The sequence below is a fragment of the Copadichromis virginalis genome, linkage group LG23 (genome assembly GCF_057382275.1).
Source record: "Copadichromis virginalis isolate Kocher_CV1m ecotype Utaka linkage group LG23, C_Virginalis_male_GT1.1, whole genome shotgun sequence".
Lineage (NCBI taxonomy): Eukaryota > Metazoa > Chordata > Actinopteri > Cichliformes > Cichlidae > Copadichromis > Copadichromis virginalis.
This window is the reverse complement of record NC_140639.1, coordinates 50,297,929-50,316,951: the sequence shown is the minus strand read 5'-3', so window position 1 is coordinate 50,316,951 and position 19,023 is coordinate 50,297,929. Positions and strand designations below refer to the sequence as shown.

General features: G+C 40.9%; 1 protein-coding gene across 1 annotated transcript in view; it reads right to left on the bottom strand.

Annotated features, from left to right (window-relative positions):
- LOC146682070 (NACHT, LRR and PYD domains-containing protein 12-like) overlaps positions 1–19,023 on the bottom strand; it is a 233,528-nt gene that overhangs the window by 204,762 nt on the left and 9,743 nt on the right. The window contains exons 4-5 of the mRNA XM_085448817.1: positions 18,285–18,482; positions 15,736–15,909 (exon numbers count right to left, since the gene is read on the bottom strand). Coding sequence (XP_085304943.1) covers positions 15,736–15,909; positions 18,285–18,482 — 372 coding nt within the window. The remainder of the gene's footprint in view (positions 1–15,735; positions 15,910–18,284; positions 18,483–19,023) is intronic.

Below are 19,023 nucleotides of genomic sequence, written 5' to 3'. Positions count from 1 at the left end.
TGGGAACATTCAGGAACAGCTGATCAGCTGACCTGAGACAGCGGGTGGGTTTATAAGACTGTGGCAGCTCAGAGAGTTAAGATGCAGCTAGGTCATGGAGAGCTTTAAGAGACATTAATACCAATAAGCTGCTAACATGATGTTGTATTTTATTTACATGTCTGTTTTAGCACTTTAACATTTGCATCTGTCTAACTGGCTAACCATGCAAGACTATTGTAAGCATTGCTCTGTAATAGTGCGACATTTTGGACCCCAGGAGGTCCTTCTGTATCTGCACGATGTTTGACCTGCAGTCTTTATAGCCGCCTATGTATATTCTTTTAAACCTTTTTATTGTTTTTAAATGATAGTTACGGACCAAATGTTAAACTATATAGTTGAATATATAGTTAAAGTGTTTCTCTAGATACAGAGAAAGGTTTTACATCAAAAGGTCATCTGTCTGCATATAAAACAGAAGCTTTCATGCAGATGCACTTCCTGTTTAGAGACTTTGAGGTTTAGGTAGTGACGGGGGTGATTTACTGAGCGTGTAAGTTTTCCTCCTGTCAACACACTCTACAATGCCGCCCACATGCCACTCCTGTCCAGTCTTGAAAGCAAAACATGTATGTATAGTATAAAATGGTGAAATGCTGATTTCCATGTTTCAATTGAATCACTTGATTGTAATCAATTGATTGCAGAGACTTTTGTCAAGACCCTATAGAATCAGAAGTCCCGTGAACATGCACTAATAAAAGCTGCAGTTGTAATAGGGGATAAAGTGGTGTGCACAATGTGTGTTTGGATAAGATGTCAGTAATGCATTCACATTAAAATCACAGGGTTTCTTTCTTTTTCTTATTTTTCTTACATATCATGTAAAAAAAACACTCCTGCAACATTTTTTCTCTGCCACAGATTTAGGAGAGGAAGAGTCCAGCATTTCAACACCTGTGCAAATGTTAGTTTATTTGATAGGTGCATCAGTAGTAATTATTTAAATTAGACTTTTCAGCAGTGTTGTTGTATTTACAGCAAAGTGCCTGCAAAGTGTAAAAACTAATTAACTGATGATACTAGACCCTTAAAAGAGATAAACACCACTAGTCAAGTCATAATGGCTACTTACAAATACATAACCACTCAACACAACCCACACAGTGATCTAATGCACAAAAACAAAGGAGACTTAAACTGGCTGAATCAATTACTGTAAAGAAAACATGGAGGAAGGCTTCCTGTGGTGTCTGGCTGCAGTATAGGTCATAAACCTGCCTCCTGCATTACAGCAGACAGGTCAGGGGTCAAATGAAAAGCAAAATGTTTACCTCAGATTAGGGATGCACCGATACCACTTTTTTGGAAACAAGTACGAGTGCTTGCATTTCAGTACTCGCCGATACCGAGTACTTAATAAAAACATGATTTAAATTTACAGGTAACAGCTTTAGTCCTATAATTTAACAACAAACAAACAAGGGACTGGTTTGGAATTAAGAACATTTATTTAAAATAAAAGCATGTTGTATGCAACATATTACAGAATAAATAATTATAAAAAAAATTTAAACAGTGACAGTGCAACTCAAGTATTTTTCAGTTTATTTTAAACTCTGCCGCTTTGGACAACACAAGGGGCATTAATAAACATCTTTGCCATTTAGTGCACAATATGTGAATAAACTAACAACATCCACTGACATAGAACTGTGGCAGTCAGTGCAGCTGAGGTAGGTATTAACATCAAGTCTAAGATGACTCACTAAATGGAGAGAAACAGTGAGTGGCAGGGTTTTTTAAGAAAAGTAGCTTTTCTGCATCATCAGCAGTCAGACTGTTTCTGTTTTCATCTATAATGTGTGACACTGAGCTAAAAAGCCTTTCACTGTCCACACTGCTACATGGGGCTGAGAGCTATTTACAGGCTATTTTAGCCAAAGTGGGGAACCTGATTTTGTTGACACCCCAGTACTTCAGAGGACTGTCTTCACGAGGGCTTGGGGCCTCTCCGAGGTACGTGTCGAGCTCAATGGCAGCACCTGCTGCCAGCGGCAGCCTGGGCCTTGAGGAACAGTTTAGCAGGAGGTTCTGCAGCTTCTGCCCGACTCCCCTCTGCCTCACCTCTAGAAGCTCCTGCTTCAGGTGCAGCTTGGCCTCTGGAGCAGTGTTGTTGGAGAAGAAGCGATCTTTATACCTGCACAAAATTCATAAATGTATTAATATGTGGAAAAATAGGACTGATGTCATGTAATACGTGCTCTTCCAGCGTGTCTGTATGTCCTGCTGCAGTCTCTTTATTGGCTGGTTGAGCTGTCCCTGAATGTCCTCGAGGCGGGAGTAGGCTAAGGCGGAATGTTTAAAATGCCCAACTATTTTCCGTCCCACTGCTTTAGCATCAGCTATGCTCCTCTGTGCTAATAAGCGTGGGTAAATAAGCGTGGGCAAACTCTTTGTACTCGTTGTCGTGTTGGGATTTTAGGTGCTTGATTAAATTACTTGTGTTAAATGCGCTACCTTTAGAGCCTCCTCTGGACAATTTCGATGAGCACAATTTGCAGTCCGCCTTTGTTTTCGTGTCTTCGTTCACTTTGAAATAGTTCCACACGGCTGACTTGTCTCGCCTCGCCTTCTCCCAGCTCTGAGATGCAGCCGGGGCCTGTGGGGCGGGCACTCGGCGCCTGTGATTAACCCCTTACATGCCGCTCAAATATAGACAGGTCTCAGACCGTGGTATCAGTCCTCGGTATCGGGAACTTTTCACGAGTACTTTAGAAAATGTGGTATCGAGGCCGATACCAGATACCGGTATCGGTGCAACCCTACCTCAGATTAAATATTTCCCAAAGTAAATTGGACTGAACTGGCCAGTTAAATACACGAGGGGATAAGAATAGAAAATAAAATATCTAAAAACAAAGAATGAAAACCAACTATTAATTTAATACTTAAGTCTGTGAAGGTTCTCAGTCATCCAGGTCATCATAGTCTAAGGAGCTTGCAAAGAAAAGCGTCTGGACTTCTTGAGTTGCTTGAAGACGTTTCACCTCTCATTCGAGAAGCTTCTTCAGTTCTAAGGGTCAATGGTGGGGAGTCCCAGACTTAAAACCAGTGGGAGTTTCCCCCCAAAGAGGGACAAAGGACCCCTGATGATCCTCTACCTAATCACATGAGCCAAGGTGTGAAAGCGGGTGTGGGTCCTAATCAGCCAGGGTTTCGGGTGAGCTCATTGTGAAACCTGGCCCCACCTTATCATGTGATTTCCTGAGGTCAGATGGCCCAGGATGTAAATGGTCTGAGATCCCTTCCCAGACGCCTTAATGTCCAATGAAAAAAACACATCATTTTCTCTCCAGTTACCCTCAGCAGTCCAACAGACCTCCAGCACCAGTAAAACATTAACCAGAAATAGTTTATGGGACATGTGTCGTTATTTATGTTTGTGGAAATGTGCATTAAAATTAAAATAAAGATGCTGGTGTCTGACGTTACTGACTTCCCAATTGTGTGGCTTCTGGTGTGGCCTTCACAATTCAATTTTCAATTCAATTTTATTTTCTCAGCGACAAATCACAACAATATTATAAGGCAGACCCTACAATAATACATACAGAGAAAAAGCCCAACAATCATATGACTCCCTATGAGTGAGCAGTCTGGAGACAGTGGGAAGGAAAAACTCCCTTTTAACAGGAAGAAACCTCCAGCAGAACCAGGCTCAGGGAGGGGCGGGGCCATCTGCTGCGACTGGTTGGGATGAGAGAAGGAAGACAGGATAAAGACACGCTGTGGAAGAGAGACAGAGGTTAATAACAGGTATGATTCAATGCAGAGAGCTGCATTAACACACAGTGAGTAGGAAAGGTGACTGAAGAAGAAATACGCATTGCATCATGGGAATCCCTCAGCCACATACACCTGTTGCACTACACAACAAATGCAAGCATGTCAGTTTTATTCATTTTATGCTCATCTTCATCATCAACTTTGTAAGTATCTGAGTGATTGGATGAAGCGGTTTGATGACGTAACACGCTATTTTAGTTTAAAATGCTTATAATGTTATGATAAATGGTAGTTTTGTTGTTACTTTTACAATATTATCCATCCTTCAGTTTCAGCGAACATGACAGTTAGCAGTGTAATAATTCCTCTGTGATAAAGAAAAATTAGCTTGTTTTCTTTTTGTGTGGGAGCTCGCACAGTGTTTCAACTTTACAGCCTTTTAATATGAAAGTCCTGTCAGTACACTTCCTTTTTACATCATTTCACACTTGCCCCGTGAAGGGCAACAGTCTGACGTCTGCTTAGCCAGGAAAGCTTCAGCTTGTTTCTTTCCGCACATCTTCCTCTTCACTGTCGGTGGCTCACAGACATGTTAACAAGCATGGACGTATCAAAACTTTGCTTGATTTTGCTGTTACCACTAGCTGTGTCCCATGATGCTGAAGGTAATACAAGGAAACTATTTTCATTATGCATTATTAATATTTTTAAATTTATAACCTCCTTGCTTTTAGTTTAAACTAAACACATTATTATGGGATTAAAAAGATGGTTTAACATTCACAAAATATAGAAACTAAAGTCCTCTCTGACACAGGCTGAATCTTGTATTTACCGTATTTTGCTGTCCCTGTTTACAGAGACTGTTGTGAAGACAGTCAGGAGAGAACACGATGTCACTCGGATTTGCAACAAGGAAAGTCAGACTACTATTGTTTTGATTATCTGTAAGATCAAAAGACAGAGGGACACAGGAGGAGAGTGTCATCTGCTGTATCGACACGGAGAGAACGTTACTCAGGAATGTGACCCCAGGTTCTCAATAACAAAAGAAAATCAGACTGCCTTTCTGGAGCTGACCAGTTTAACACCAGCTGATAGTGGGAACTTCACCTGTGAGTGTACAAACACTGAAGGGACATATATTGTCCATATCAGTGTCACTGTGGAAGGTAAATGCATTTTGGTTTCTTTATTGGACACAGTTATTCAGCACTGTGTCAGCATTGTATTGACCTGCTTATGTGTTTTTTATTCTTGTAATTTGTTCATTTCTTTTCTTCTTATTTTCACTTACAGCAGTTTAAATACTCTCACTGACTCATTTATCAGGTACATCTTTGAACCGAGTTGGACCACCTTCAGCCATCAAACATGTCTTCATTTTTTGTGGCACAACAAGGCGCTAAAAACATTCCTCAAAGATTCTCAAGACATATTGAAATTACATCATCACACAGTTGCTGCAGATTCGTCAGCTGCTCTTACTTGAAGCAAACTTTCCGTTCCACCACATCCCAAAGGTGCTCTGCTGGATTGAGATCTGGTGACTGCGCAGGCCGTACATGATTTGAGCGCCGTGACATGGTGTGGTATCCTGCTGGAAGCAGCCATCAGACGATGGGTATTTTTTGGGCATAAAGACATGAATGTGGTCAGCAACAACCTTCAGGCAGGCTGTGGTGTTTAAATGATGCTCAGTGGTTACTACAGGGTCCAAAGTTTGCAAAGAAAATCCCCCACAGAGCATTACACCACCAGCAGTCTGAACTGTTAGAAATCAACTCATCGGGCAAGGCATCGTTTTTTTAGTCTTCTGTTGTCCAGACTTGCAAACTGTAGCCTCAGCTTGCTGTTGTTAGAGGACAGCAGTGATATCCAGTGTGGTCCGCTCTGCCTCAAGGTTTGATGTGTAAACAGCATTTTTACCCAGAGAATCACAGCTCACTGGATATTTTCTATTTTTCAGACCATTGTCTGTGAACAGAGATGATTGTGTGGGAAAATCCCAGCAGATCAGCAGTTTGTGAAGCACTGGGACCAGTAACATGTGCCATGTTGCTCTGTTTGAGCATTGATTTGCTGACATTTTATTATTTTATTAACCTTTATTTAACCAGGAAGATGAAGCTGACATGTGATTGACAAATGAAATGAACACTGAAATATTTGTGTTACACCCTGAACAAGTATACCTCATAAAGTGGCCAGTGAATGTATATAAGCAGTTGGACCAATTTCAGTTCATAGTAATATTCAGAAAAGATGCAAAAGAAGAAGAAGAAGACAAAAGAAAAGAGCACAGTGACAATATTTAAAGCTCTGTGGTTATAAAACTGGGGTTTCATTACTTCACTCAGAGTTTCAGTAGACGTAAACTGTGTTTGATTTGTGTTTTGATTTCCAGGAAATGAAAGTAAATGATTTTACTGACAAATGCATCTTTTCAATGATTTAGACACAAACGAGGCCCACACTTCAGCAGACAAATCTTTTTCCGTTTATCTGCCCGGTGTTGTGATCATCTTTATAACTGGAGTTATCGTGGGATTTATCTACTGGAGGAAAAGTAATGGGTGAGACTATTTTTGCTGCAGTAATTCAAAGATGATATAGATGTAGAGAAAGTAAAAGGAAACATCACATTTCAATAAGTGAGAATTCGGTGTATGTTAAACATCATGTCTAGAATGAACACTTTTTATCCTTCCAAAAATAATTATCATTATTAAGAGAGAAGATAATATAAATGTAGATGTTCTTACTTGATTTTTCTCTGTTTGAATGTGAATAGTGTTACACTAATGCTGACATCCTTTCTTATCAGCGTGGCTGCTTAAGGTCAGGAACATCTGGAGTGTCTGTACCTGAAAATCCCAACGGTTTGGTGAGCAATTTATTGCTACGATCTACAGCAGCTAGTTAAAAGTTTGCAGAAATGTAGTTTTTTACCATCAGGGCCTTATGAGCCTATACTGGTGTTTTTAAAAGTTATGTTTGACTTTATGACTTTCTGTGTCGTTTCTGGGATGCTTAGAACTCAAATTGCACTGCTGGAAATAGTTTATTTTGATGATTAATTTTGCATTATAATATTTATTTTTGTTTTTCCTGCATTATATAAAAATTGGTGTATTTCAGAAATAAAACTATGAAGACACTCAAAATAAATTTCCTGTGGTGGGAAACTATTTTGTGCAACTATTTTGTATTTACAGTTTTGAGAGATAAGCCTCTTAAATTTCTCTAACTAGAAATATATGTTCAAAAACAAAAACGATTTTCAATTTTTTGGTAGTTTATTGCATCTTTTTTTGCAATTTATGTAATTACTGTGCACTTAATGCAGACATATTATTAGAATTTGGGCTATAATGGTTGTATTGATGTATATCAACTTGAAATGCTCCCAAAAATGGCACTACAGCATGTAAAAATATAATATGAGCTCTGGCAGACTTGGTAAAACATGTACATTTATGTTTTAGGATGTTACTTATATAGATAATTACAGATTAGTGTTATAATACTATTAGTGCCAACTTCAGTGTCCTTTATTTTGTGAAGAAGCTCTTACAGAAATGAGCAGAAACATTAAATAATCCAGGCAACAGATGGAGAGATTTAAAGATCAATAGAGTGTGTGGGTAGACCGGGTTGAACTTGATTAATACCTAAAATATTTCACTTTTCTAAAGGATGACGATGAGCCAGATCAGCCCTATACAAACCTTCAGCAGCCATCGAGTGATTCCTACCAGACTCTCATCTCAGTGAACCATCAACACGACAACAAGACACGCTCAGCAAGAAGCACAGGAACTGTGGGAGTGGATAATAAAGCTCTATGAAACATTTTAAAGTATATAAAACTTTAGGTGACATACTAATATAATAATATTCATATATTATAATAAACGTCCATCTTTTCACACTGGATAGTTGTTTCCCAGTAATGGAGACCATTCAGTCATAATACTCCAACTCAGGCTCTCAGATTTAATACAATACAAACACAATAAACTGTGGCAAACATGACTCTTTGTATCAGACTAGTTTTGTTTTTGAACAAACATCTCATCATAATTTGAACACAATGTCCATCCAGATAAACAGAGAGATCAGTCTGGCTTAAACAATGTTGGTGGTTTACCTTCTACTGTCCTTCCACTTTTATGCACTTCTATTTTAGACATAGTAAAAGTTTCAGTGTAGACACAAGAGGTGAAATAAGGAGGGTGCAAGTCTTCCTGCTTTCACTATAGTCTACCTCACACTGTCAGCCACAGTTACTTCCTCACCAGCATGACTGCACGGAAACTCTGCTTTCTCCTGCTTCTGCTTGTGGTTTTTAGCAGTGAAGGTAAATATATATAATTAAAAAAGAAAAGCTGTAAAGCCAGGTGTTTAAGAAGAAAGCTTTAGTTAGGTTAGTGAAATAATATATGTGATTGATTTTCCCACAACAACAAATATATAGAAACTATAATCCCGATTTTGTTTCATTTTAACTGGAACAATTTATAGAGACTCTTGTGAAGACAATTGGAAAGAAACCCGATTCCACTCAAATATGCAGCAAAACAACTCTGAATATTACTGTGATGATACTGTGTGAGATCAGCACAGAGAGGAGCCGAGGAGAACAGCGTCGTCTGCTCTATCGTTACGACCGAGGCTTTATTCATGGCTGTGACTCCAGGTTCACACTGATCAAAGAAAATGAGACTGTGTTTCTCCACCTGCTCAACTTAACATCTGAAGACAGTGGGAACTACACCTGTGAGTGTGGATTTCGTGGTGGATTGTATGTTCTCCATCTCAGTGTGACTGTGAGAGGTAAAAACATTTTCTATTTATACCCACACCGCAGATTCAAGGTGGATGTTTGGAACTGCGTTAACACTTTCTTTTCTGTCATACATGGTTTGAGGTCGTCATTCCCGCCTGCAGCGGATTAATGAAAGGTTTCAGTCAGGAGATGAACATCTGGAATGTTTTTAAGCTCTTCTTCTGGCTAATTTTTTAAAATTTCATTATAAAACTGCTCCAATCACAACTTTGGTGTTATTTCATCAGTGAAGTGTTTGAATGATGCAATTGTAACTCTAATGTAATGAAAAGATAAACATGTTTTCCACTTTAATATAACAGGCTAATGCAAATTTCGTGACTTTTCATGTTTTCAAAATGAAGTTTTTTTGTGTGTGTGTGGCAACATTCAACAGACGATGGAGATTCTTCTGGCATGAAGTTCATGGCTACAGTTCCCATCATTTCTGCTGCTGCTTCACTCATCAGTGTGGCTGTGATAACCTGTGGTTACAGCCTGAGGAGAAATCCTCGCAGGTGAAAACTTTTACTGACGCACTTAAACTCATGAAATGACCCTTTGAAATCACTTGAGCACATTACTGCATACAGCAGCCACTGTGGTGTTCAAAGTATCTCATAGGTTCTTTTAAAACACCACACATTAGTTGTAGACATAGCTTGTTTTTGAGGTATTTTTCACCCCATGACCTCTGATGTTTTTATCCTAACAGAGAAAACAGATCAGGTCTAACTAACTTAACAGGATCTGAAACTCGCCAGATGTTTGTGAGTTTTCCATAGTTCTGTTTTACACTTAATTGTGCCGAGGCTGCAGTGCATTATGTCTGTGTTTTAAGCTGCACTTTAATTAAATGTAAATGACAGTGTAAATTGTTGTTTAGGACAAAGAGGACCGCTACATGAGCCTTCATCGGCAAAACATCGATGTCTACCAAACTATCTCCTCCGGTCGCCTTCATCATGATGCTGAGGCCGCTGCATGTCACAGTCATGTACAATAATAATCAGAGATGGAGTTTTTACCCTGACTACGTGATCTATAAAACTATGATGCTAGACATGCTATCTATAAAAGACACTGACATTTTAACTTGCCAGCATCATGTGTACTGTTAGTTTGTTTTGCACTGAAAAAAGAGAAAAATATTAACGTCCAGTAAAACTTGTAATTATGTTGTGAATGAATTGCCTTAATTCATGGCTTTTAACACCATTTAATTTCTGTTTTTTATCTGGTTTGAACGTTGAAAATCCTCCACTTGGCTCTGTGGCCTCTGCCACCATTATGGTTTTTGCTATACTGGTCCACTTGATAGTCATATTTGATGATGATTTTACTTTATTTTGAGTCATTAGAATCAGAACGGGGGTCAGGAAAGAAGAAAAAAGATAAGCTGGGGAGAAAGTTAACAGAAGAAGAGGGAAAAACAGAGAAGAAGAGAAATAGATGGAGAGGAAGAGAGAAAAAATACTGAAAATCTATTTCATCATCTGCTGAAAAACACAAGGAAAAACCAACACAGTGGGGAACCCACAGCAACAACCAATAATATGCAGTAAGTAGGCTAGTAAGTAGTAGTAAATAATAGATATTAAATGTTACTGAGCAGTAAATGGGCCCAGAGGGCCGAGACCTGAGGGCACCCCACCCGCAGCACAGGCCCAACAGAGCCAGGGGGCCGGGCCCCACCGAGCAGCCGCCCAGAGTGAGCCACTAAACACAGAGAACCACTAATGCACTGTGGGTGGGGGCACCAGCTACTGGCAGGAAGTGTGGTGGGGGGAAATAATACGTGACTATTTTTATGTGGAGTGGAATTAAACTGCCATAGAATATGCTTGTGGTGGATTTGACTCAACACAAGCGTATTGTCAAAGTGTTCTTTGGCATGCATCGAGACAGTTTCTCAGATACTGAAGTGACTTGAGCAGAGCCAGTTAAAGCCTACTGTGCTTGAGTGGGCAGCTCAAGTTTCCACCTGGAAGGTTTAGTGAGACAAAGACAGGAAGTTAAAGCTGCTGACTAATAATCTGCAGGTTCCTGATTTGAGTCTCTGTTAAGAGGATGGTGTCTCTGAGATAATTGCTTTTGTGCATCGATAAATAAACAGGGAAATAAATGAATAGAAAAAAGCATCCGAGCGGATGTGCACCGACGGTGTGCCCACTGGTCTTAAAGTGCCTTTGTGCCCGTTACCATTTATGGAGGTCCCATTTGGGCACATTGGCATGGACCTATAGTGTACATGGATGTTGCTTTGTATTAGTTCTGGTATATTATACAACACAATAACATGATGCAGTGCTGCTGTGCACCATTTCTGCAAAGAGTGTGGTGCAAGCAAGGAAGATAAGATAACTCTTGCACAGTCATACCTAGTGCAATAATACAACAAAATTGGAAACTGTCCCACCATAACACAATCATTTAGATACAATATTGGACTTTGTTTACATGTAACTGCACAAATAGAATTTAGAAATGTAATTATTGACAAGAGTGAACAACCACTTATAATGTAATCTACAGCTGTGACCAAACAGCTAGATAGAGAATCAGAAGTGTTGTTTTCTACAAAGTTTGCTGTTTCAGTGAGAGTCATATGTCATATCATTTCAAACAGTGGCGATCCAGTAATGTTGTACAAACGAGTAAGACTAACTATAGACTTTAGCCAAAGTTGTTAAGTTAGCTAAAGAGTTGGGATTGTGTGTAAGGCATAAATAAACCTAAAATGCAATGTTTTGGACGTTCTTTGGCACATTTCCCTACTGTAGGGGTCTCTGCAAGCATACGGGGCTCTGAGAGGGAACAAGATGACAACGAGGAATTCTACTGGAAACAGTCGATCATGTCTGTCAAAGCTGAATTCAGGGCAAACTAGGCTAAATTAGTGTTTTTAGCTAACAGCTACAGTAAGCATAAAAGTGACTGTTGGGCTATTATTTGTTAACAGGGGCGATTTTAGCCCATTTTTGGGGTGCTTTGGTTCATTTTTGGGGTGCTTTGGTTCATTTTTGGGGTGCTTTGGTTCATTTTTGGGGTGCTTTGGTTAATTTTTCGGGTGCTTTGGTTCATTTTTGGGGGTGCTTCAGCACTTACTTACTTTTTTTGACAATATTTCCTGTTTGTGTGACACACTACTACTAAAAATATAAAAGGCAGAACTTGGTTGAGAGGTAACATTTTAACAACAAAAGTATCCATAATATTTTTTAATATTTTGTAATAATTTATTTGTAATAATTTATTCTGTTTCAGGAGTGTTTTTATGCATCTGTATTATATTATACAAACACATTAAAAGTGAATCTCTGTCCAAAATATGCACTCAGTTTACTTCTTACTCACTGTGAGCATCATTCATTATTCTCCTCCAGTAATTAAGGTTAGGATATGTATTTTTTTTATTCCAATCCATTCTTCTTTGGCAGCATTTAAATAACCTTGATCAGAATTGATGGTTTTGTTACAGACTTTTCAAAAAAGTGTTTTGCTTTTCTTTCACAAATGTGGGATTAAATTGTTAAAAAGTACAAAACAGTGATGTCATGTTTTGTGACGAGGACCCAGGCACAGAGAGACTTAATGAATTTAAGAATCTTTTGATTTAATAAAGAAATTTGCAGACTTGCACAGAGATGGTAAAAGGCGAAGACAACATGAGGACAGGGAGGATGCAGGGACCGACAGAGACGGTGAAGAAGTCTCATTGTGACGAGTAAAGTGTATCTTGGCTGGCTGGGCAGCTCTCTGGGTGCTCAGCCCCCCGAAGCTCTGATCCTAGAATCCTCCCTGAATTGTGTTAATACAGTATGTCAACATGAAAGCATAACTGTACAGGGTGGGCCAGTTATATGGATACACCGTAATAACATAGGAATGGTTGGTGATGTTAAAGTCCTGTTTGTGGCACATTAGTATATGTGAGGGGGCAAACTCCTCAAGTTCGGTGGTGACCATGGTGACCATTTAGAAGTCGGCCATCTGATACCAAATGATACCAAACAAGGCAAAGTAAATAATTTTTAAAAGTGAATGTAGAGGAAACATCAAAAGTTGTCACGGCTGGGGCAGCAGTCGTGTGGTGGAGTGAATGAGGACCAAGATGCAGACGGCGGTGGAGATGCGAGTGGAGATTTATTTACAGTGAAAATTACAAAGGTGAGGGAAGAAGCGAACATCAACCTAAACTGGGAAGAACTAACAGACAAAGCAGAAAACATGAGGGCAGCAGGGAAACACAGAGATGACACGAAGAAGACAGAGAGACGTGGAGACACACCGATGGACACGGAGACTTTTCACCTGTTCCTTTTGTTTGAAGTGGCCGAACTTGGCCACAGTAGGACGTGGTCTCCCGGTCGCAGCCCGCATGGGGCCGATGCGATGCACTCTATCAAAGGCGATGTTCTTCACCGTGTCCTCCAGCAGCTTCAGGTGGGTTTTGATGAAGTTTTTGCACTCTGAGCCTTCTTCATCACAAGATCCTGGAAGCACTGATCAATGTAATCTTGGAGAGCCTCTAAACTCTCCCCGTTGTTCTCCAGGGTGTTGGAGATGATTTAGACAAATATTGTTAGTTAGAAGACTATTGATAAGTGTATTTGGTAATACTGAAGCTTAAAGGAATTTGTTCAATTCTAAACTACCATTCGCTTTAATTTTCCGCCAAAATCTCCGGCGTCTGACGTCAGTTACAACATGAGTCGCTTACCTCTGTCACTCTGAAGTCACATTGAGTTTTCCTCACTGACTGTTTCAGACAGGATTGTGGGAGCAACACAAAAAGCAGCTTCAGCTGGAAACACACAGTTTAGTGTCTTTGCTGCTCGCTTTAAGTCACAATAAACAGGAAACTCATTGTGTCTCATGTCAGAATCACTCATATACAGGACAGGAAGAGGCGGAGCTTATTTCCTGCAGGGAGAGGTTAGCAGTCTGTGTCTTTCTCATTTCTGACTCCTAAAGAGCTGAAAAACACAGGCTGTTATTGGCTGGCTGACACTGGGATTAATGTCCTTGAAGCCAGCAGTCTTTAATGTCCAGGTTCAGAACGGGCAGGTGAAAAACAGTCCTTTATGTCCTCTGATGTTCAATAAACTGTCCTGATTACTGAGGGAGCAGAGAAAGTGTCTCCATCACTCACCACAGCTGGATGCTCTGAAATCCTGGAATCCAGCTGTGGAGAGGAGCGCCGGCGGCGTGGACGCAGTTTAGTAATCAGGGAACGGGAGGCAGGAGGGAAACACAGCTGGGACCAATTACACACACGAGACAGGAAACAGTAACACAGGACTGTCAAAGTAAAACAGGAAATATAACACAGAGTCCAAAGTAAGGAGACGTGGGACACAGTGAAGACACAGAAACAGAAACCAGAACTATAATCACAAAACAAACTCAGAAACATAAAGAGTGAATCAGCTGATTCAGTGTTTGTGACAAAAACATGGATCCTGGTTAATAACTTTTATTTGTTTGTTTCTGTATTATTTTGTGTATCGTTCTTATGAGCTGTTGTTTTGTCAGTGAAATATTATTTCATTGTTTTAAGCTTTTTGTTGACTTTGAAGTGCTTAAGTTGATATTTTTGAACATTTAATTTGTTCGATTATTGTCGAGTCGATAAAACTGTCAAACGCACAGCTGCTTCCAGCACGGCCGGAGGAGAGGTGGCCGAGCAGACGCACAACACACACAGCTCACAGGTTTGCATTTCTAGATATTGCAGATGTTGCAGAAATTGAGAGTAAAGAACTCAGAGATCCAGCGCTGTCTCCTGCCCCTTATTTATACACCACAACACAACGACAGGCGTAACTCACACAAACGGGTAACATGAGGCTCAGATGCTTTGGACGTGTTCACATATACTGGACACAGAATGATGAAGATGGAGCTGCAGGAAGGAGGAAAAGAGGAAAAACACAGAAAAGATTCACAGATGTGGTGAAAAAGGACACGACAGCTTCTGTTTGTTAGTTTGGTTTTTCTTTATTTGGTAAAGATTCAGAAATAAAGAGAAGATCACATGTTTGAATATTATATTAACGTTCTGTAATTACAACAAGTTGTAAAATCTTTCCAGAGTGAGACAGAGACTGTGCAGAGACTGTAGAAGGACAGAGCAGCAGCAGAGCAGTCCAGATACACTGATGATCCTCTGTCAGATCCAGAGGGACACACAGGGCTGATGCTGGACTCTACATTGTGTCTGACAGTGGAGCTGTTCTCAGAGCAGTTCACTCTGCAGCACTGACAGTCATCTGCACTTCATTCCTCTGTCAGTCACTGCTGGATGAAGCTCTCCTCTCCACCTCCCAGTAACATGGCCCAGTCAGAGCGTCTCTACACACAAGCTGCTGCTGCTTCAACCTCTCTGGATCATCAGGACACAGCTGCTCCTCTCTCAGCACACACACCGTCCTGTTTACCATCATCACCTCCACCTGCAGAGAGAAGGAGGAAGAGCAGAGGAGATAAACGAGTGTTTCCAGAGACTCTTCATCAGCTGTCAGTCAGTGATGCAGCACATCCAGTATAAAGAGCAGCAGGGACGTCAGTGCTGGGACTGTACTAGGACTCATTGTTGCTTCACTTTTTCTAATCTTTGGATTTTTATTGAAGTTGCTGAAAATGTTTTTCCCTCCTAGTTTGAGTTTGGACTTTCATTCATTAGAAGAACCTTGGTGTGTCCACTCTGAGCTCTGTAGGAACCCCAACAACAAGCCCAACAATCCAGATGGACGGTTCCAGCTGTTAACTGGAGGAATTCCATCCAAACATCTGCTCTCACTAAATTCTTCCTCACCTACAGACTGTGTTCTTCACTGCTTTAAACTTGGAAATCAATGCAGTCATTGGTCTGCGTGCTGCTTTGTTCAGAGAGCTGATTGGCTGTTGACAGTGTTTGATCAGAGCGTGTCAGCCGTTACTACGGTGACCATAAAGGTGAGAAACAGGAAGTGTTTGTGTCCAATCCTGAAGCCTGTCACCGTTCTCCTCTCACAGCTTCACTGAGAAGCTGCAGCTTTACAGGAAACACTGGATCTTTGTTTCATACTGACTGTGTTTAGTACAATACTGCTGACAGCACCACCCACTCACTCCATCACTCTACTGACCTCAGAGTCTCCAGTCTGTAGTCTGGACTCTTCTGAAGATCAGACAGCTGCTTCACATCTGGATCCTTCAGGTTGTTAAAGTCCAGGTTGAGCAATCTCAGATGGGAGGGGTTGGACTTCAGTGCTGCTGCCAGATAATCACAGCTGATCTTTGACAAACCACAGTCCATCAATCTGTATAAAGAATGAAAGATGTAAGTTTATTAGACAAAGTGCTTGAAATCATTCAGTGTTTCATCATCTGTTCAGAGCTGAAGAAGGTTCAGAATGTAGAAGTTTAGAAAATGGAAACTCCAAACAGCTGAAGCCAACAGGAAGCAGCTTCAAACAGGAAACTGTGCAGAGTTTCAGACTATATGTCCTGATGCAGCCAGTTGGATTTTGGAGATTTGAATCTCTGTTCTGTGACTAAGTCCTTGAATCATTTCTTCCAGTTGGTCCAACAAGACAGACTAAGTATTGGACATGTGTTGTGGCTCCATCAGGGGAGCTTCTAAATGTGATGTGATGGCCCCTCTGGGTCTGTCAGGTCACAGCACTGAAGAGAGCTCAAACTGGGCACACAGCTGTTCCAGTCTGGACCAAAGACTCTATACTGGGACTGAGGGACTGCTTTGACTGCACCCACTGGGACTTTTTAAAGGCTCATGTTCTCACTTAGATCATCGATTTCTACTGACATTTCTTTCTGGGAAAAATGGGGATTACTTTGGAAACAGGAAGTATTTTCCCCAATAAGCAGCCCTGGATTAGTAAATCACTCCAACATGTTCTCAGGCAGAAGAAGCTGTCTTGTTATGAGGGAGAGAAGAAAAAGATTGAGGCACAGAAACCTGTTGAAAGAGAGATAAAGCAGCTAAAATCAGGTGTAAAAGTAAAGCAGAGGATGAGCTGAATAAAGGACACTCAAGGCTGGCTTGGAAAGGAATGAAGTCCATGGTGGGGATGCAGAACAAGGAGCAAAGATGAATGTGATGCTGAATCAGCAGAAGACTTGGACTCATTTGATTCCAGCTTTGATATCATTGATTTCAATGAAGAGCTTTGTGATTGTAGCAAAGGGCTGGTAGCTCTGAGAGTCCCACTGATGAGGTGTTTGTGTGGAAATCTCTTAGTGGGACCAAAGAGAGAAAAAGCCCTGGTCCTGATGCTGTGGGAGGGAAATGATTGAAGTGTGCTGTGAGGAACTGACTGGGAGATTTTCACACATTTTCCAGTCCTCCTTGGAACAACAGGAAGTTCCCAGCATATGGAAACAAAGGTTAAGTGTCCTATGGCACTCAGTGATGATGGTGCTGTGGCCCCACCACCTCCACCTCTTTGTAAAGGAACTAACTGTAATCTGAAGCTTCAAATGGAACTAAGACTTCCTCCACTAGGTGGCAGTGTCTGATGAGAAAGTGTTAGTGGAGCTGGCCTGGAGTCAGAAACAGGAAGATGCAGGATTTGGGCTGAAATGGGCAAAAGTGGTTAGCACTAGTGCCTTAGAGCAAGAAGGTTGTAGGTTGAAGCTTGTTGGTCAGCTGGGCCTTTCTGTGGAGGTTGGATGTTCTCCCACAGTCCAATGAAATGCTGCTTAGGTTCATTGGTGCTTCTACATTGGCTGTAGGTGTGGATGTGAGGGAGTGCTTCTCTGTCGCTCTCTGTTGGCCCTGTGATGGACTGCTCACCTGTGCAGGTGGACCACGCCTCTTGCCCTATGACAGCTAGGGCACAGGCTGCAGCCCTGTGAGCCTAAGCTGAATAAACAGTTAGCAAAAATGATCCATAGATGGCCTGAAATCCCCCAGTTAGCAGTTTGGTAGATAGCTATGACATGCTAATCCCATCCAGCAGCTGTATTCTACCTGTAAGCTGATCCGTGCTGAGCCAAAGCACTTTTTCATATACAAATTACAACCTTTAATAGAAACCTATTGGTCAGCATCTTATTAGCCTGCTGTTAGCTTCATTCCACAGAAAACTGAGAGAAACTAACAGAGTTGATAAAGAATAAAGAGAAATGTGCTGATTTAAAGCCTTTGAAGTGCTTCAGATGATCTCTGTCCACTTCTGTCCACTCATTCATTCATGTAAGCTTTCTAATGCAGCTTTGATCTTCACAGTCTGCTTGATGAAACTCATTCTAACCCTGAATGTCAGAGTGTTCCTCCTTCTCTTTCCCATCATTCATGCTGGCAGTGGAGGAGATTTGGATGTTGGACTGTGTTTTGGATGATGTGTGTATGTTTGTGTTGGACTGCTGTCTGTAAAGCAAACGCACATTTTGCTTTGGATTTCAGTGTCACACAGACTTTAAGGTGCAATGAAGAGTTTGAGAGTTTCACAGTGAATTTTCCAGTGGAGGATTTTTCTTCTTCTTTGAAGGTTTGAAATGTGAACATTGTTCTGCTGCAGTCAATGGACTAAACCAGAGAAGAAGAAAACAGACTTTACCATGAAGATCCTCAGTGTGGATCAGTATAATATCAGCCTGATGTCTGCAGTTTAGTGTCAGCACAACTTTCACATCATATTCATCTCAGCACAACTAAAACATGCTGACTGACCTCAGAGTTTCAAGTTTACATCCTGGACTCTCCAGGAAACCACACAGATGCTTCACTCCTGGATCCTGCAGCTTTTTGTTGTTGGTCGAAAACCAGGAGTCATTACTCAGGTCCAGCTCTCTCAGATGGGAGGGGTTGGACTTCAGTGCTGCTGCCAGATAATCACAGCTGATCTCTGACAAATCACAGCCCCACAATCTGTATAAAGAATGAAAGATGTAAGTTTATTAGACAAAGTGCTTGAAATCATTCAGTGTTTCATCATCTGTTCAGAGCTGAAGAAGGTTCAGAATGTAGAAGTTTAGAAAATGGAAACTCCAAACAGCTGAAGCCAACAGGAAGCAGCTTCAAACAAACACAACAAGAGAAAAAACTCTGAATGTTTCACATTAAAGTCGTACATTTCTCATAAAAACAGGACAAAGACTTGAAAAAGTCGTGTTTTTCCTTCCAGGAACCACATGGCTTCACTTTTAAAGGTGAAGTGTGACAGAAATGGACATATTTGAAGTCCAACACCTTTTTCCAGTCACATTATTAAAGCAGACAAACTACAAGCTCATTTTCATTCCAACAAGTCATCTTCTGACCTGGACTAACAACACTGGTCTCTATGTGCAGCTGGCTGTGAGACCAGTGCTCAGGGAGCGTCTACAAAGTGCAACACTGAAAGAACATCACACACTCATTTGCTTCCAGCACTTTCACACAAACATCTACTGTCATTATTGTCACCAAA